This window comes from Calliopsis andreniformis, chromosome 3, assembly GCF_051401765.1.
Source record: "Calliopsis andreniformis isolate RMS-2024a chromosome 3, iyCalAndr_principal, whole genome shotgun sequence".
Lineage (NCBI taxonomy): Eukaryota > Metazoa > Arthropoda > Insecta > Hymenoptera > Andrenidae > Calliopsis > Calliopsis andreniformis.
In genome coordinates, this window is record NC_135064.1 from 4939999 (window position 1) to 4961816 (window position 21818).

At 36.1% G+C, this 21818-nt stretch overlaps 1 protein-coding gene across 4 annotated transcripts in view; it reads right to left on the minus strand.

Annotated features, from left to right (window-relative positions):
* The window catches only part of Ih (hyperpolarization activated cyclic nucleotide gated potassium channel Ih), a 283219-nt gene that overhangs the window by 12283 nt on the left and 249118 nt on the right, over positions 1–21818 (minus strand). For 3 of the 4 annotated variants that reach the window (XM_076393039.1, XM_076393036.1, XM_076393038.1), the window contains 2 exons: positions 20601–20737; positions 19622–19765 (listed from right to left, as the gene is read on the minus strand). In XM_076393039.1, the coding sequence (XP_076249154.1) occupies positions 19622–19765; positions 20601–20737 (281 nt within the window). Of the gene's footprint in view, positions 1–10070; positions 10179–14731; positions 14807–19621; positions 19766–20600; positions 20738–21818 lie in introns of all 4 variants that reach the window. The other variant, XM_076393040.1, reaches the window with a different exon arrangement.

Genomic DNA, 21818 nt, shown 5'->3' on the forward strand with positions numbered 1-21818 from the left:
TAGTCGTCTTTGACTTCCAAAAAACAGTATCATTTCAAGATGTTGCTTTAGCAATTGAATATTGAAGTTAGTTGCTATGCCTTTCAATTATATTTATCTGAATATTTGTATTTCCTCATTATTAGTTGAGATTTAGGGGAAGTATCAGCTGTGTAGATACTAGGCTATTTTTTTATCTCGGCGAAAAGTGGAACAATTATTTGAATATACTGTTGCAGAATTCTGATATAATGAGACGACAGTTCGGGTCTAAACGCGAACGGCTTACGTTTTTTCTTTCCTAAGTAGTCGTCGCTTTCATACTTTCGGGTTTCGGTTCTCAGTTCAAAAAAAGCATGCTACATTAGAAAATACGCATCACGTGGCACACAAAAAGAACAAGTCAATATAACCTAAAGAAACGTTTATAATAATGATTACTCTACCAATGCTTCTAAACAGAAGGAACGAAATAAGTAATGTATACAATATATGTATATATATGTATGTATCAGTATGTATCAGTCAATTTGCATCTGTTAGGCCAAGATTCGCAAACCCGCTTACAGGCTCGTTCAGAACGTTCAATGGCGTTTGACTGGCAACAAACACCATCGTTTGCAATCGGAATTAATTTTTCTGAAAACAATTTGCAAACTGTTCGGCTGAACAGCGTGCCATAAGACCGATATGGGAATCTAAGTGTTTGCTAATACAGAAGCTGAAAACGCAGAGAACACTCAAATAAGAGCGAGCTACTACTTTAGATACAGAATCTCTATTTCTTTTTCTTTTTTTTTTTTTGTAGTAGTAGTAACGCCATACTTAACTACTATGCAGAGCTGGAACAAAGTGTCGTATTACGGCATGGCAAGTGGGGTTTCTCGATCGAGTTAATATGCGTTACTGCTTTGGCCAATAATACGCAATACGTGTGACACGAGATGTGGCTTTATTTCATTCTCACCAATTAGACCTACATTCTTTCGACGATACTTCTTTCCATCTCTGCATAATACATACGCGCAATACTGTTCATGATTATTTGAATTATGGTGAATTTTAAATTCGATCCAAGTTGAGTTAATAATTTCATGCTCAACAAGCGTAGCACGTTTTTTTAAAAGAAAATATAAATACACAGTGTAATGTTAGGTAGGTACATGTATTGTACTATGTTAGGTATACGAATATTTATTGAATTCTCTATGTATATACCTCTCTGTGACGCAACTGATTTTTCCAATAAATATGAGATCGATTTCTTAAAATTGCTTGCATTGAAAATAATCAGACTTTTTGATTAATTTTGTGTTTTCCTATATTGTTGTTTTATTATTAAGGAAGGCATATATTTTGAAATTTGTTTTATGAGTATAATATACAAAATGTCTAGTCGTTCTCTGTACTGTTTATGTCATAGAACAGAATAATTGATTGCTGATTGAACTTTAATAATCGTTATAACTTGTAGCTAGTACCTACAGTAGTATTTTCTTTATTTTATTAAATTTAGAATAACCATGAGAAGTATTGTACATATTGGTAGAAACATTACTAGCTAAGGTTTTACTCAACTAGACGTAAAAGTTCCAGGAAAATATTGTCAAATGTTTGAAGCGATTTGTTTCGTACATACATTCATGAAACATCGTTAACATTAACATATATAGAAATTCACATGTTTGAACAATAAGAGAAAATTACTTTTTAGTGTTATTTTTAAAGAAATTTTTATAAAATGTTGAAGAAAGTAATCCTTAAAAAATTCATTTTAAATAGTTTCCGCGTTAAACAAGTTAAAAATTTAATTTTAGTTAAATATGTTTATTATTGCAGGCATAAATTAGAGTCATCTGAAAATATAAATTATTTATATCTATAAAATTTCCAGGAAATTTATAAATTTATAAGCAATTTATAAGCGATTACTACCTCGACCGCAGGTTCATTAACGACAATGAAAAAAATGTATATTCCTATATTTCTTTTTCGAAATGTTTGCTCCAGCATCAATGCTGGATTTTTGAAGAACGCATTCATGACGTTTTTCTTTGTACTCTTGAAACGTTTTGGATATTGTTTACAAGCTCGAGATATCGATTCTTTTCATAAAATTAATACGTATTTCTTTTGGAATTTCTACAATTTTCTATAATATTACGAATATGCATTATATGCCCTGTGTTCTAGATTACAAAATAAGTATTTGCAAAATAAGTAATTGTATTTTACACTTTTGTACGTATAAAAATTTTCTTCGAGTTACTGCATACGTATTGACAAGCGATACCAACTTTTATTTCGTGATTTTTAATATTGTTGAGTTTACATCATTAAATTTCATTTTAAATGAAAATATATACTACTTTACATATTTATAAACGGTTCTAATATTTAGTTCTAACATTAATTCTAATACCAGTTAAAATATTAATTTTGCTTTAAATTAAATTCGTTTGATTTGGAAAATGTAATTTTAGTAATCCTCTAGGCTCTGAATTATATTATTATTATTTTATTACCGTAATTTCTATTCTAGATATTTGCAAATTGTTCAAATTACGCGTATACAAAGTATAAGTGTGTTTGTATATACATATATAAATATTACTACCTAATAATAATAAATACTAATACTAATTATAACTGTAAAATCGGGAAACTCGGTAAAGTCTTGCATCGAATGCTTAAGTAAAAAGGAAACTAGGAAACTAAACACAATATTAATATTTTATACAATATTGCAAAGAAATAGAATTTTTAAGTTTGAATTTTTACTTCATTTATAATAACATTTGAAAGATGCTGTATCTCACCCAAGTTTGATCAAAAGAGCAGAATACATCTTCCTTAAACACTATTTCCTTTTCGAGAAAATTGAATTCGAGAGAAAATTCGAATTCAGGATTCCCTATAAATTGACTGTGCAGTCAATCTTCTGCCATTTTCCTCAATAACGCAGGAAACAACGAGAAAATTCTATTTGTCGTAGTTTTAAACAATCACGTTCACTATTGTTATAAATTATATTTTATTTCATATATACTTTATTATAAAGAAACACGAATAAATGAATAAAATTGTTATCTTTCTTTCATAAATTTTGCAATATTTTCCTGGAACGTAGTAGCTCATAAAAATTCAATTCATGAACAATCTAGCTCTAAGCTCTCTGTGTAAGTACTGTAAACAAAATTAAGATTAACTAAAATTCTATTGCATTCGTAAGCATAATAATAGTTTTTTAAACTTTTGCCTGGAATTCAGTGACCTGGAAAAGAAAAGCAGTCGGCAATTAGTTCGCTCTCAAAATTGAAACTCGCCGAGAGTGCTCTCTGCGCTCTTCAATCGATCCAGGAGCTAAAGTCTAAGGATTGGTATCAGTATCAAGGATTCGATAATGTGCGCAACGTGGGTATGTACAGCATATCTTCTCGCGTGCGTTTCCGTTACGGTGAATCGGTCCTTTTTTTGGAAACGCGCGCCAAAGGAAGCCCGATCGCGGGAAACGATCTCTGGCCACGATAATCCGTGACCGATCTCAAGTTTTTCAATTTAACCAGCGACGGTCCGATACTTAGCCAACTTCCTCGTTATCGTTCGTATTGTCATCCAATTTCAACAAGAGTTTTCAAGTTTGCTCGATCTTTGGCACCTCGAGATCGCATTGAAACACGCTATTAGTTGAAGTCAAAAATGACAAGAATTAGTAAGATTGCGATATCAAAAGTAGGACAATGATATAATTTATATTCTGCGCGTGGAACATGGTAACATTGATTTTTTATCGAACTCAGAATTTAATATTGCATTTCTATAACATTTTCAGATGATACAAGTGTGGATAAGTTACGTTTAATAATAAGAGAACCGTAGTACTATGTAATTTTTAGATACTTGGTATATGTATAAGAATTTGTTTAAGGTACTACTGTATTATTATTGTTTCTGATACAATGATATATAGTTAAAACTTGAGAAATTTTTTTTTAAATTATATTTGTCGATTTCTAAATTTAATCTGATTTAAAATTATTATTTTATTACGATTGTAATCGTCCCTAAAATAAATAATGCTGTTTACAGTTAAATTTGTTCATTCAATGAGAAAATTCTCATCTTCCGAAATTTACAAAATGATTCTAAACTTTTTACCTGTGGCCCAGTAATTTGTAAGATTCAGATTTAAAGGAAATATGCAGAAATATATACTAAGGAGGATTTACATTCCCAATTCAGCATTACGTGAAGTTAGACAATTTTTTAAAACAAATGGGTATTGCATTTTTTTTGTTAGATACAATATGATGCCTCCCTGGAAGGAGTTTATACTAAAGACCACATCTTTGAAGCCAATTCATGCACTAATAAATCACTTTTATCTTATTGAAGATATAAATAAAAGTTCATTTGCTCTAAATGTAAGTCGAGATTATGACGAATATAATTTATAGCGAGAAAATATTAATGATAATATGGTCAACAAATCTAAAATTAAATTTATTTTCAACGTATCAAGTGATACCTATGTTAAACTGGTTTATGATTGTTACTGCCTGAATATTAAATAGATTTCACCTTTTTCTGTGATATCTGTGATTTGCTTTTATGAAGTTTTGTTACTTTGTATAGCGCCTTTTCTTATGAAATTATGTACATATACCTTTCATTGCTTATGATTCCGTATTTTCAAACTTCTTAGTTCGTACTACTGATTATTTTATTAATAATTTTAGACGTTATTCTAGACTTATCCATCTTTTATTAAATAAAATTGTAGCATATACAAACAATTTACATACCATTTTCTTTCACATTTAAATACACAGTACTACGTGATCGAGATCTATCATATGAAAACGTACTATTGACATGTAAAATACCTCAAATCACGCGACTGATCTTCTGTAAAGAATGTAATACTCGATTTGTTCTGCAATTAGGAAAACATAGCATGCAATACGAGATTAACTGTGTTTGGAAGTGCGAAGCTGTAATCAACGTTACCATGTAAAGTACATCATGTGAAATGATAACGTATAGAAACCTATAATTAGTATCACTTGGCTGAATTTACCATAGAAAAGTAATGTTACGTGCTCAATTTTATATTAAGATAAACATAAGTATGCATTACGTAATTATATTTCTAAGGGATCGTAATACTGTCATAGATTTTACTTACAATTAGTATAAGAAGAATATAGTACTACGTGATAGATGCTGCATATAAATAACAACGTACTAACTACTGTCTCGTTTCTACGAGAAATGTAGTAGGTACTATCCTTTGTTATAAAACAAGTGTAGTATGTACTACGTGATGTATATTGTTATATAAACCAATGTCGAACTACACTGTTAACTACTCCACGTGGAACGTAATGTGTATTTTTATTACAGTTTTATTACGAGAAGAACGCAGTAACGCGTAATAAGTTCTATACTACAAAGACTGACCTCTAAAGGTAGCGTGTCAATGCATTTAGAGATATCTGTAAAAATGTAGCAAAACACTAGGAACAGTCTCTATGATATTATCATTTGTTTTCTGAGTATCGGGCAATCACGGTTGCGGTTTTACTGATCTCGAAATCAAATGGCAATGACAGACTTCGGCAGGGGACGAAAAAGACTTCTAGAACCACAATATCTCCGCGTTAATGTTTCTAGAGTTTCCAAGACCGTGTACTCGTACGCGGAAAATCGGTGGAAGGGGGTGCTGGTACATCGCCATTCAATTTCGCTACAAAAAAGAAGCGCACAGAGAATCCGGCTAAACTAACGATTGTCAACAACGAACGCACGTGTCATCTAATAATATATATCATAGACGATCCATGTGGTTGGTAAAGTCAGTGTATCTGTTTCTGCTGCCTACTTGGACAAGTACGGATTAAAAAACACGGGGCGTTGGTAAAACTTATTGCTAGACCACAACTATACTTTGAAAAAATACATTACCTGGCATATGGGACGAAAATAAAACAGAAAAACAGAACAAACTAACAAACATCGTCATGCGGTACACATACACGATTGAGCGCGCGCGCGCTCGCGCTGCACGCATACGCTACGTTGGTAGTTGAGGAGTATAACACCATGTATGGTGTCGGGGGTTAGTGTATACGTTTCTGTGTGTACGTGTGTTTGTCGTGTATACATGTGTAGGTGTGTTGTGTAGTGTTGCGTATGGAATAAAATGGCACGTGGTTTTCTTCACGCATGGGAGCGCGCGCATATTGGATATGCACACGCATGGTTCGAGTCATTCAGAAAACAAAAGAAACGAGAAAAACGAAACAAGAGAAGGAAAAATAACGAGACACAAACAAAGGAACGATATACACGTACATATACATATAGAAAACTGAACATCCAACCTGCTGTTCTACAAGAGACAGTCACAAGTCCATTTAAAAAGAGGAAAAAGCTTTTTAACAACTTTTCACGGACCAATAAATGAACAGCTAAATGATTGTCGAATATGATTTCGGAACAAGTAACGATGGTGATTGTGTTACTGCATATATGCCGTTTGCGGTGTGTTCACGTATCACGCGTATCCGGGAGGAGATGCGCGTGTATGCGTGCACGCACGCGCGCACAGGTGTGGCAACAGCGTTACTAAACAACGGAAAATTACGCAAGGAACGAAAAAGAGAACGCAACGAGAACAAAATCGCGAGGCACTCGACGCAAACGGTATCAAGGAGCACGGAGCCGATCGTCAATCGGACGTGAACGTTCTCTTGACGTTCAAGCGACTAATTACGTGGGAGAACGAACGCAAACTCAAAGGGAGAACGAACGAACGAAATCAACAGAATCAAACAAGAGAACAAACAAACAAATAAAGACGTACAGGATGGATAAAGATAAAGGAAACAAATTATAACGAAGGAATATAGAGAGTAACAAAGAAGAAACAAGAGAAAGATAGACAGAGAAAGATAGTGTGAGAGAGAAAGGAGAGAAAGAGAAAGAGAGAGAAATAGAGATAGAGAGCGAAAGAAAGAGCGGGATACAGTGAACGTAAAAAGAACGCCAGCTGCCAAGTCAAACAATCATCAAGCGGCGAAAAAGCCAGGCTCTAAGCAACGTAGCAAGCCACCTCTTCCTCTCACTATCGTTTTCAACAGTGTTCTCTGTTTCTCTGCGCCTGCTTGCAGCCACAAATACACAGATAGCCAAACAGTATCGCAAAAAGAGGGTGCAGTTTCTTGGCCGAGAAGCAACAGGGGCGCTCAACGGGAGGGCTTAGGAAAAAGGATACGAGAGAGAGATAGAGAGGGTGAAAGTCGTTCGCAGAAAAGCGGTAGGGGTAGTGAGCACTCTACTCTTATACACTGCGCCCTAATTGTTATTCCGTTTCCTTTCTGGTTTGTTTCATTTCCGTTTTCGTTACTCATCTAGGAAAGAACAGCGATACGTCTCGTACTGGGTTGAGACGGTTCAAGGGACGGGAAATCTCAGAAGGAAAGTCTTACGATGATGGCTAGCGATGGGCTTCGACACTCTTCGAATTGCAAATTGGGACACGTGAAACGAGGACCTCGAATCGCTTTGAATGTTACTTTGGTAAAAGTTACATCGAAGATATGAAGTAATATGGAAAACCTTCAGGATGGTATCTTAAGATGAGCACGTATGATTACGAAAGTCTTGAAGTTGTTGGAGCTCTCCAAATGGCTACAGAAGTTAGGTGGACAATGGTGTTAGTCAAATTTTCTTCATAAAGGGATTTCGTTATTTTATGGAATTTATGATTATGCGGTTTACTGACTGATTAAATGCAAAAAAAGGGTAATAAGTATTTAATACGATATTTAGAACTAAATTTAATTACTTCCTAAATTTCATGCCTGGAAATTCTTGGATTTAGATCTTAAATCCTCCGTAGATACTAAAATTGAAATGTTTTTAAAGTTTAGACTTAGGAATCTTTAAATTGGTAAATATGGAAATTCTTGACTCTTATAATTAGTAATGAAAATTCCTAGATTTCATACATAAGGATTTCTGGATTCTGTATTTTATAAGTTTATAGATTTTACAATTAGAAATATTAATATTGTAAGTCTTGATTTTCATAGAATTTGAGACGCTTATAGATTCTAGATTTATGAACGCTCAAATTTTTAGTATAAAAATTCTTAATTTAAATTTAAGAATCCTAAACTTTCAATTACAAAACTGCAACTCTTCAATGTATCAATTTCTAAGTCCCTAAATCCCTACTTTATATTACAATATTAGAAATTTTAATATTGTATGTTAGATCCTTCATTTTTCAAAACTTAGATTTTAATTGATTTGAATCTTATAAAGTTACTTTTATAACTCTTATTATACTAAAATTTTTGATAAAAGTTGTGATTAGTTTTTTTTCTAATATTTGTATTAGTCGTTCTATTACATTAGATACAAAAAGACAAATTATACCAATCGTTCTGATTTGTTCTTACATTAAAAGTCACGGTATACGCTTAGATGATTTCAATAGCTCGAACTATCGGATGTCCTAACTTCGGCACGAATATCCTCAAAAGCTTTGTTCAGATCGTGGAAAAATACTAGGCTATAGGTCAACATTTAAAGCGATTCGAACGTATGGACAGAGGAATGCCACGAGAATTCGAAACTGACAAGTCGATTGCCCGTCGCTAACAGCGGCACACTGGTGCGATTTTGCAACAAAGCGACAGAGAAGGGACGCCCAATCAACGTGCGCTCGTTTCCAAAGGATCGTACACACCGTCTAGCGATAAAAAAAGCAAATTGTTAAGAGACAGTGCATAGACAAGTGGGCTGGTTAAACAGGATGTGGCCGTTTGTTCTGTCGGCTCGCCAGATTGTAATTGATTTCCAGTGGGACTAAGCACATCGTCTGGGATGTCAAGGAAGTCACTAGGGAATGGGAGTGTCAGAGAGAGATTATTCAGGAAGTGTGGAAATTCGAAAGATATTAAAACAAATATAGCAAATCAGGCAGAGGGTAACAAGAGTAAGAGAGACAGAAAAAGAAAAAGAGAGAAGAGGGATCCACGTATAAAACCATGACGACTGTTCTCTCCATAGAGAGACTGATTTTTGCCGCGTTTCCAATGGTTCAGAACGCATGGCGGTTGCGGTTCTCAGCTTGTCGACTTGGTTTGACGAGTGTTTCGCTGGCATTGTTGAGACAACGAAAAAGTTAACGAACATGTATTTAAAAGGGAGAGCAAAAGAGTGAGAGAGCAAGAGAGCAAGAGAGCAAGAGAGAGAGAGAGAGAGAAAGAGAGAGAAAAGAAAGAGAGAGAGAGAGAGAAAGAGAGAGAAAGAACTGAGAGGGATAAAGAGAAAAAAGAGAGGAAGAGAAAGAGAAAAAAAACGAGAGAATCACAGCTCCGGCTTCCTCGAGAGAGTAGGGCTTTTGATCACTTTTATCGTTCTTCTTTTTCTTTTCTTTTTTCTTTCTTTACTTTTGGGGGTTAGTCGGTGAACTTTTTCTAATGTATCACACATATATATGGTATACCTATGTATGTATGTAAAACACACTTTTGGTACTTTCTCATCGCTAGGCGGGTGCCGATGGTGAATGTATAGAAGCATAGCCTATTGCTGCGGGTAATATGTAATGCATAATGCGGCGGATAGTAGAAGCGAATGTTTGTAATAAACCAACGAGCCAATCAGCGTACAGCTCCTGCGTCCAGCTTCCCTGCGAGCACCGGTCCCTGTTTTCCGAGACGCCTTCACCAAAAACATCGGCCTACTTTACCTCCTCCGCTTCCGGTTCGCACTGTCGTTTCTCAAATCGCACGTTCTTAAAACGTTTTTCACTTCTCCCTTTTGCCAGTTCTATTTGTGCTGAAACTGGCCGTAATTAACCCCTCGGTCAGAGCCTAACAATGTTCGACCGCGCGGGTTTTGCCCGTGTCGAAGGGAACGTTTGGAGAGAATGAAGCACGGGACAGTCGGGTGGCGACCTTGGTTCGGCATCTCGCGAAAACGGGACCGAAAGTGGCCGCGAGGTGGGTTCAACGGTGAAACCCTGGCCGGGTTGGACGCGAGCTTTCGCGTATTCGTTCAGGGCGGGTTACCTTAAAAATAAGGTCGCTTTTGCTGAAACCGGACTTCTTTTTACTCATATTGTCAGAACTTAGGCGCCCCCTCCGCTCAGTGCGTTTTTTTTGTAGGTTCTGCAATATCTAGAAACAAAAGAAAGCGGGACATAGCAAGACGTAGTAAGAAAAGGGTCAAGGTTATCAAGAGAATCGTATAGAGAGAAAGAGATAGAGAGAGAAAGAGAGAGAAAAAGAGAGAGAGAAATAGAGAGAGAGAGAGAAACAGAGAGAGAGAGAGAGAGAGAGAGAGAGAGAGAGAGAGAGAGAGAGAGAGAGAGAGAAGAGAGAGAGCATAAAAGAGACAAGAGAGAAAGAGAAAGAAAGAACTGAAAAAGTCAAAGAAAGAGAGATTGAGAAACGGAGCATAACAAATCAAGAAATAGAAAGGAAGTAAAAGAAATGGTCGTTGAAATGATGGAGAAGAAAATATCGGGTTTAATTAGTCGATAGAAATGTGTGTTAGTAGACGGTAGTAGTATGTAACAAGACAGAAACAGATAGACAGAGTGACGAGGAAGAACAGAGGGAGCAGATCAGTGATAGGCGATCAAGAGGATCAAGTTCCCTTTTGGTAGTTTATTGTTCTCTCGTTGAAGTTCCGTGGAACATTGAAATATTGAGGACACATAACAGTCATTAGAGTATATGGTTTTTTATTCCGTTGTTTTCCTAGGATAAGATCAAAAGTCTCATTCCATTTTCACATTCACAAATTGCGAGTCCATCCTGTGTTGCAAATCACTAATCATAACCATCGATGACGTTGGCACTGTTTTTCTCTTGTTTCTCCCCTTAGTTGTTGCTCGTGCACGGTTTTGTCCAATAGGATCAATCAATTAAATTCTCGATGGGACACAGCGGAGTTTCGATGATCGATAATGTCCATATCTTCTTCTTGAACGCTGGCTCGTGTAGTCACGTAGAAACAAAATCGAAATAAAGAAGACAGAGAAAACGAATAATGGAAAATAATTGTAACGAGGACATGGTGTGCTTCGTGTTCCTTCGGTCGTTCCTCTATGGAATATATCTGGTTCTTTCTTATTCTTCTGCCTCTTTGAGAGTCAAAGTGCGATATGCGATTATACGTTGACGCAAATGTAGATTGAAAAAATTATAGCGTGAAGAAAAACAGTGTTGCGCATATTATCCGGTCACCAGCGCATAAAAGTATTAATAATAATAACGATAATAACAATAATAACAATAATAATAATGATCAATAATAGTAATGATAATGATAATAATGGTAAATGTAAAAATAAATTAATGACTGGTGAGTTAAGAAGTAAGAATCAAAAGCCATTCGTTAGTATCAAGCTTTCGTTGCAGCAATCGCGCCAAGCGTGAAGCCGCAGTTCTTTGTCAAGCTCGTATAATATATAATATATAAAAGGCTCAAGAGATTAATTCAGCCGGTCAGTAGCTTCGATGGATAATCGAAAATGTTAGGTTAGTTTGCTTGCTGAAGACTTCGTGACAAAGCAAAGAACGTCAATACGGAACGATTCTTTCACTTGGTCTACACAAAAAGTCATTAGTGAAAGGCAGAACTTGATAGAAACTTTGTGTTTAAAAACCAAAAGTGTGTGTGTGTAAAGACAGTATAAACGGAAATTTGGCTTGGACATGAAAGTAGAACGTGATCAAATAAAAAAGCATTTTTGATGGGATTATATTGTGAACACAATTAATTGACCCTTCAGGGATAACCCTCCCTCTTCGACGATTAAGGAGTGAAAATGGTACAGTAACCTAAAGTAGACAGTTGATCTCATTCCGGTTTGTTTTTTCTTGCATGAAGATTTTGGAATCGAGATTCTCTTGCCTGAGTTTTGTTCACGAGAAAGAAAGATACACGAAATTATAAAAATAATAAGAAATTTATATAATATAATTTGTTTAAATAAGGAAACAATTAATGAATAATTGAAGTCCGATAGTCCTACTTTCTCTCTTCGTTTCTTCGGTTTGTACGATCTTCAAGTTACGTTTCGATTGCATGATCGAATCTGGTATTGCTATAGTCTTGTATACTTATAGTCAAAAAATCAATTAGCCTGCATAAGGGAACACATGAAAGCTATCGAAAATATATTTAGTTTTATCAGTTTTCGAGCTAATCTCGAATCGATCCTCCCCATTGGGGATCGTGCATTTTTTCAACAGAGTATATCTCACGAATGAAAATCAACATGGGGAAAGAGACTAGCACAAATCCATACGAACAACTCGCACAATGTTCCACACATCTGCGAGTTGATTAATCGCGCTTAAATATCCATTTCGATTAAGATTTTCGAAGTGATGCTATAAATGGGCTATCTGACCTTAAATGTATACGATTTTATGGACACTAGCTGAAGAAAATCGAGGAGAGCCTTAATAACCAATAGATTGATTAAGGTATATCCTCGATTTCCAGTAACACACCTGTGTTCAGTTTAACGTTGACAACAAGGACTTTAAGACTTCGTCGTCCTGAAGTAATCGAATTCTTCGATTTTTCAAAGACCGTGCTTACAGCATGATCGACTGAAAGAACTCATGTCTTTGCTACAGCATTCCCACGAACAGAAAACGACATAACGAAGGAGCAACCACGAAAAGTTAATGTAACACTTGACTGATCAAAGCTCAACCAGAAATGCAAAGAAGGAAGAGGATAAGATTTTCGAGAAGGAAGGATCGACCAATCATCGAACCGCATGCTGCTTCATCGAGGAGACTAAAAATGTCTATGGATACCGTCCAACGAAACGAAAATTTTACTACTGAATAGGATAAAAATCGACCGATAACATCCTACTGTTACTGTTTTCTTCGAACGCGATAAACGAAATACTTACAAGGAATGAACAATGAAAGGAGGAACACAAAGGGAGAAACGGAAAATGTTTCAAAGTTTTGAGGTTTGAAAATCAGGCATTTATACAACCATGGGGCAACAAGCAATTTAGGGTGAAGGAGGGAAATACAAATTGGGCTCAAAAATCACTGTTCGCGGAGGGTTCCTCGGGAGGTTAAACGAAATAAAAGGGAACACACACTGAACACGGGCACATCGCCAAAAATTTCGGGCAAACAGGGTTAATATACACCTAACACTCACAGGCAGACCTACGATCAGACCAACCAACTTTCTGGTCTGCAGAACAGCCACGTACATCGTCATATCGAATACCTTCTAGATTTTTTCTATTGTCTTGCTCTTGTTGTTTGAGTGTATTTTTTTCATAATTTATTCACTTTGTTAATTTCCACTTATTGAACGAAGGAATTCCCTTATTCTTGATTATCGCCAGTCTATTACATGTACGCGACACGGGGTGCCACCATAGTCGGTAACATGGTGTACTGCGGGCTCTGTGCACGCGCTATCAGAGAGTAACAGTCACATGCACGCGTTTCTATTATATGTTCAGGTCGATAATTGCGCAGGACATCGTTAAATGGTCAACTATCGATCCACATAATCAATATACATGCATATCTGTGTCGTGTCAGGCCAACGAAGAACTTATAGAGGACAGAATAGAGACGTGGCGACGGTCAAGAATGAAGAATGCACTTAATTCTAATGTCCAATGTGTTTATATAAAACTCGATATTCGTTACGATTCGATGTGACTATGTTAACGAAAACGCACATTGGTTAATACCTAACAAAAACGGAGCTTTCAACAAGACCCGACAAAAACAACATGACAGCATGTCATATCAAACCGTTCCCAGGAACTTTCACAAGAATCGAGCTAATAGGTGTAACATGGATACAGCTCAGAGCCAGACAGAATTATTCAGTTTTTTCAGCATTTCAAAGACTCATTAGGTTACTCGATTTGGCGTTTGTGATCCATGTGACACACTGCAACGCCAGAACTACGGGACTAGAGCCTGGTCGGATCAAGAGCTTGTTTTGCTAGTTGGAATCCTTGACAAGGGAAGTCTTCAAGCTTGGAATATAACTTTGAGAGCTGACAGGGATATCTTCTGTTTCTACTGTTTGCCAGACTAATCAGTGGTTCAAAGTAGGATAACGAAGACGATCGGTGAGTGAAAAACAGGAAATCTTCGTGATGCAAAATATACGCAGTATGAACAAAAGAAAGAAGTTTATCCTCTATTCCATTCATTAGATTATACCTGTATGCCGTATGATCGTGCAACAAATATTGATTTCAAGATAGGGGAAAGACAGCAAAGATTCATCGGGTGTACGAAAAGCTCTTGATCAGCCAGGTCACTCTGTGAAACGGGTCTAAACAGGAACTGTTTTCTGGCTCGGTGTGGTGAGTGAAACAGTACCCTGAATATGTATACATATCGAAGACTGAACAAAACACAAAAGACTGTTGAAAAACACGGCAAGACTATGCATGTTCTCTAGAGGAAACTTCCAAACCAAACGACAACGATAATCATCAATCGACAGAACGGTTAATAATCAAAAACGGTTAACGGTAATCAATAACCGTAACAAAAGAACAATATAGTAATAATGATAATCTAACGTATAATATATATAGTTATATTTATATATATATATACGTAGAAACAGTAAGTTTTAAGTTAACGAACGCTTGAATCAAGAAAGGGCTATTGGCCTTGGTTTCGGGGTTATTAGGCAGGCACACCTTGCTGGTTCGGTCTGGTTGGGGCGGTGTCGCCCGACGCTCGTAGTGCCTCTCCGGCTGTTGATAAAGGGGGATCTGCAAACCCATTCGGAAACGTGTTCTCGCAATACGCCTAGTACTTTATTTTTTTTAAGTATTGTTTTTTATGTTTTGGTATCGGAGAAAACACACGAGAAATATAAAATGTCCCTAGGTCACGTTAGTTGTCCAGTCTCGAATTGGCTCCAGAATGCTCAGGACTCGATTCACACTAGATCGTAGGCAATTATTGAGAATTTATAAAATTCCAAAATTATTGGTTCAATATTCAAGGGATTACAACGTTTAGTCCATGTTAATGAAGTACTAAATCAGTATTGGGCCGCTAAGGTCAAACTAATAGTAAGCGTTTATTAATTAATGTTAGAGACAATATTTGATTCAGTGCTACTATATTTTGTCATTATTATTAGTGTCTGAAAAATTATTACAATTTTCATTGGCAGTTTTACAGCACTTATTTCACTTTATTAGTTCAGTTTTAAATTGGTTCATAGCTGTGAAGCTGATAATTATAGTCAAACATATTAGAATGATATAGTTTGATGATCTAAGTTGTATCTCATAATAATAATAACATGAATATTTTTGTAAAGAATTTATTTCACATTTTAAAACTATTGGTGTAGAATGTGTAGTGTCAAGTCTAAATAATCCATATAGTTCTTCGAAAAATAGATCAATCTAAAGTTTTACTTGAAAGGCAACATTTAAAATTAAATTTCAAGAATTGAATGCAATCTGAACGATTTATATCAATGTTTCTACTTAATATACTAGTATATGACATTCAAGTGTTGCTCTTCGCGCTAAAGTACCATCAAACTTTATTTGCAATAATCACTTAAAGAAATGATCCGCAATTTATTCAAAGTTTACAATTTCGAATAGCGCCTGATCGATTTCTGGACCCGTCGTGACTGGACTATTGCTACAGATCGCAGTTTAGGTCTAAGTTTAAAGTTAATTTTTGAGATATCGAATAGCATGTAATTCCAGACTGATTTATTAATATCCTCAAGTATATTTCGTATCGTTTTAGCATGAGGATTTTAGATAATCCGTTTTGTTTGGAGCACAGATACACGAAGCTTTCACAGAAAACACCCCCATTAGCCGTTTCTCTTGAACGCTCTCTGTTTCCGCGAAACAGAGGACTCGCAGTGATGGACGGTCTTCTCGGAAACAATGCATCCAGAGATATTCGACGCTTTCGCGGTACAGTTGATGAATTTTTCAGTAATTCTTCAGGAACAGAAGCGTGTCACGTTCGCGAACACTTTTCCAGGAGTCTCGAATGATGTTTAATCCGTTGATGAGATGGTACTTCAATGATCAGGATGAAATTAGATGATACGGTCCCCTGTAGAATGACTTTGTGAATCCAGAACGAAAGAACTGGTAAAATTCAATGCGATTTTCATTTCTCTCTCCAAGAATGCTTGCTGAGAGCAGCTCAAGTTTGCTACAGGTGACCACATTATCGAAAGATGATAATGATTCCTTTGCTATATCGAAATGGCTTCAGAATGATTGACGCCCGTTTCTTTTTGATTTTATCATTAAGGCGTCTCTTTGTCCATGATCAGCAACTTACAGCGAAAATGATCGTAGGTCCGTTAGGACGCTCATTAAACGCGAATTCGTGAATCGATTCAACTGAACTGACTAATGATGTTTCGAGGTTATTTCATTCCGGCGACAATCTGGACATTAAGTAAGATAATTATTTGAGGTTTCTTCTTTCGATTTTTCTTCACGACACCGATCTTGATTTTCGATTATTTTTAGACGGTAGATCTAATTTTCGTGTTTAAAGCAAAACTGTTCAGAATGATACACGACGCAAATTCACCATAGCGGTACTTGACACGTCGAACGGAACAGAAAAGAGAGGAAAGAAAAGCAGGAGGGAGCCAATAAAACGTTTCAACGCACGCATAGGTTACATTCAAGATTTAAGTTTTAACGTGACAGGGTTGCTCTCTCGATTGGACGAAAAGCCTGATTGATTCGTTGGTCTGTTCGCTGCGCCACGGCTCACGATAAACGACAAGACACTATCAGACACAGAAAAAAAAGAGACTCTTATCATATGTGACACAAGTATTGATATGATTCTCTAGGAGTATAAGAGGGTGAACTTTGCATCAAATCCCTCAATATCCACGGCTTATTCTTAACAGATCCTAGTATTTTGCATGTTAATGCATTACGTACGAAAGGTCTGACCATTTTATATTACGTGTTCGTTTCGTTGACGGAAATATAGTTTTACAGAAATTTCTATAAACTAAAGTGATATTTTCAAATACTTTCTCTTTGATCTATATTTCAGTAAAAATCGATATAATAGGATATCGAAACCTAGTACGTAATGTATTAGGTGCAACCCTTTTGATGTTTTCTTGCGTTTCGGGAAATGTACCTTCAATCATTGTCTAAGCGACTTGATAGCAACAGAAGCGCCCGCGTTGCATGCACACCAAGAAGAAAACTAGACTCTCTGAACGATATGTATCCATGATACATAGAAAACAGATCAAATTGATCAGGGATGCTTCCTTGATCCATGTAGGGCGGAAGACGATCGGAATATTTGAGTTCAACGAGTGTAGAACTACTCGAAAGGATCTAAGATCAAATCCGATTGTGCACACGCGCGGATGACTTCTTCTTGAAAAGCTTACTTACCTATCGCTAACATGGACTGGTGAGCCACCACGAGAACGCCTATCGACCGGAAACACTCGAGAGCTGGGAACGCGATCACGCTGTCGAAATTCACGAGCTGAGTCCAATTTCATGCACGTGTCGTTTTGCTTGGGCTTCATGCCGCTTGAGTTCGTGTTCGTGTAAAAATCAAAGAAAATAAATCGAAAGGAGCGAAAGGGTAATCGATCTGATGGTTGCCTCAACACGATGAGATAACCAACCGTGTGGCGATGGACCTTGAGATATTATTAATTGTTTGAAATATTTTAGTGTCACTTCAAGTGTTTGAAATTCCGAAAACCTTGAAGACTGTTGTTAATGAACGGCCAAGAGTTATACTTTTGAGATCTAGTTAAAGAGATGATGAATGATGGGTTCAAGACTTATTTATGAAAAAATGAATTTATTTCTGGGGAGTCATTAATACCAGGACAAAAACTGTTTAGTTAAACTATACATGGTTTATAGAGGCTATAGTATAGTTTGGTTTGATGCAAATTTGCAAATGTGATTCATAGATTTATAGTATCAAAAGAATCGTAATTCATTTATGTATAACTTATAATTCGGTAGATTAACGTTTATGATTTTCTGAGTAAAATTAAATTTGATCTATGTTCACGTATTTTCAAGTTCAGATGGAATATTTAACATAATAGATTTTTTATTCAAGACAGACCAATATTGATCCATGTATAATTTATACCTTTGTGTGTATGAATTATCTAGATCCATGTACCTTTAATCATGCTTCACGAATTTCTAAGTCAACATTATCTTGATTCACATATGGTTTATGAAATACCGCATCGAGATAGTCTCAACTTAAATGTAATTTATGAACGACTGAGCCAACACATCTCTGATCTAGATCCATCACACTTGAAATTTATAGACTTCTGAGCTAAAATAATCTCTGTTATAATTTAGCAATTCAACGTCATTGTATATATTCATCACTTTTATATCACGTCATTATACATGTATATTTAAACCTTCAAATGTTCTAGTACCTTATAACTTTCCAAGGTTAACAGTCGAAGAAATAGTCTCACATATAATAACAAATTCGTCAAAGTTTATATGAAATTTTCAAAGATTCTTCAATCTGAATAGATTGATCAATTCTTGTTGCTAAACCAGATGAAAATTTCCAAAGAAAGCTGAATACCCATCACCACGATAGCAAGGAAACATCAATGGGACCGCTGTACAAGTGGTAAATGCGTCAAAGACACGGAGAGGACTTTGAAAGCTTTCTTCCAAAGCTATAGTAGATTGGAATCGGGTAGAGCTGCGAACATTGTCATTCGATTCACGTATCGAGTAGACAGAAAGCGAGACGTGTGGTCTAACAAAGTTTGCCTTCGAAGGAATTCCCGGCAGTGGTGGAAACATTTGGTAGCTTGTGTCGGAACGACCTAACAAATGGAACCTGAATATCAGCTCCAACGAGTATTCTACAAGGGAAACGATTGTGGCGGAAGGCTTTCATCTAGCGATAGTCCAGGCTGAATTTTCGGGACCATCCGTGACAACAACAAAGGGGATCCACCACTGGCGTGAGAGGTTCGTTTGTTACTGGATCATCGGTCACCTGCTTGAAAACGTACACATATATACCTCGGTGTTCTCATTGCGAGGCAGACAATCCGCAGGGACTTGCATTTCGGGCTTTGTTTACTTCCGTTTCTAGATTGTTCCATGGTGAATGCATGGGCTTTACTAATTTTATTGTTTAATCCTGCTCGTGAATACGGTTCGGTTCAGCTCGGTGGAATGCGGAGAGTTCCAAAAACTGACCGTGCTGATTGAGAGAAAGGAGGGAGAGACATATGTAATTTGCAACGACGCAAACAAGCTGTACAGACAGACAGCGCGGCGGCTCGAAAGAGAGGCTCAAGAAAAAATACAGGAAAGTCAGTTACTTTTTAGAAACTGACAAAAAAGAAAGACGATGAGACGGCTTATGGTCTCTGTTATTATTTGTATAAGGATTACACGAGCTGTGGGTATCATATATATATATTGTATATATATAGAAAGAGAGATAGAGAGAGATAATGATATACCAAGAGATAAAAAAAAATAATAATGAAAACGGTGCTTGTATAAGAAATTTGTGGTAACACTCACATAGACCTCTTCCCATTGCGAGACATACCGCACCAGTCTTGATAACCGTAATAACCTAACGAGCGACAACAGCTTCGCGAGCCTGAGGATCCTGAGAGCACGGCCAGCATGCAGGATCTGGAAGGACTCGCTAAAATCCTGAAACTGAAACGTTAGACAATTGTCCCGCATTTGATTCGTTTATTAGAAGTTTTAGTTTGGTTAGAAGTTGGACACTAAGATTCCTTTGGAAAAAGACCAATTTGTCGGTCAAGGTCACTTACCCTCTCATGAATCAACTTTGTTACTTTTATAAGACAGTAATACTCCTGAATTAGAGTTTGCGTTCGAGTCCATTTTTTACTTTTAATATTCTTAGAGGTTCTTTTAACACATGTCGAAATATTCTTGTACTTATAGAATACATAGTAAATACGTACTTGTCAAAAAATTTGGGAAAATCACTCTGCTCTAGGTGATGAAAATAGCATTTCTGACGTGAGCGACCTTGAGTAACTAATTGATTTTGCCCGTACTTAATTTTTCATTAAACAAGCTAGATACGTAGACATATATGACTCGAATCTAAGTCGAGCTTCTATAGATAAAACTTTTATAGAATAAAATTAAATACAGGAACAGCTTGAAGGCTACTCATAATTGCTAAGCATAAAATAAAAAAAATTAGTTGTCGATCTCTTCAAACATGCACAAATTACTTAGTAAAATTAATTTTATAATTAATTCATTGATTAATTCATTAACTACTTACTTAAACCTTAACCGAAACTAGTTACATTAATTAATACCAAATGAAATAGTAAATAGATTTGTAATTTAATCTAATGTATAATATACATAGGTAGTTAATTATACTTGTACAAAATACAAATAAATTAATTATATGTGTCGAGTTTAGAATTGGTAAAGCACCCAAGCTAACGAATCAAAATGAACGATACACAGATGTGTAGGGTTTATACAATCATTATGCACTTACTTGATTAAATATGAGGAAAATGTAGTCTAGTGGTATGGAGGAAATGAGGTCGAGAAAGAACCAAGTCCTGAGGTAGTGTTTCGCGATTAACTTTGGGTCCAGGATTACTTGCTCCGCATTGTCCTGCTGCATTATACCTGCAAAATCACATTATAAAATAAACGGTTAAATACTGAAACAATGATTGTCTATCTCAGTGATTTTTGTCGATAAGATGCTGAAGGAAAAGAGCTTGAATGATAAGTTTGTTTAATATACTGAAATCACCGGAATGAACCAAAAAAATTACTCTCTGAAACTTGTTGCGATTTGTTTAGGTCTCCCTTATTGTTAGTAATGCTACTAAATATTTTAAATAAGATCTATTCGCACAAATGCTCGGATATGACTCCAATTATTTTCGCTATAGATTTACCAAAAAAAGTTTGATTGAAATCGGATACGCGAAGTTTATAACTTCTCTCATAAGAAAAAAAGATATAGGGTGGTCTAATAAAATGTAAGTTATAAGCTTCTTCTTCAGAAACAAATGAAGATTCCATTTTATTTTTTAAAATTATGTGGGTTTTATTAGTGTGACTAATTTTTTAAACATCAGTTTACTCCAGGCATTAGATCAAGACCTGACCTATATTAGACATTTTGAAAAGTCCCTACATGAGTATTAAGAAATTTCTACAACCTTCTAAACATTTGCATTGCCAAATTGTGCATAAGTTGACTGGTTAAAGTTGATATTTGAGGAAGCCGATTGAACGCCAAAAACACAAAATTTGGTTGGCTGACCTGTATATTTCTTCATTTTAGTCTGGAGTTCAACGCACTAAAGACCAATATGCATAATCCACCTATTGAGCCATGCGATAGCTCTCCGTGAGTAGTCAAGGATTCGCTATTTGGGTCGTTTTTGTACTTAGAAGACTCTTACTGGATACTGAAGACAGATTTGTCAAACCACCCTAGTTCCAAAAATCTTAACCCATTCGCCTCAGATTTAAATGCATTATAAGTACAGTAAGCCTCGCCTAAGATGAACTGTCCTGCTTGCAAAAGCATAAACTGTCCAACTCCATCTACCAGTTTCTGTCCACTTGGGATGACAACCCCGCAACGAAGGACTTGACGTTTGAGACCCAAAAATAGCACTCAGGATAAGGAGAAAGTAGAAGTCGGAACGGCTCCCCACAATGAAACACGAAACACTAATTATTGTCTGAT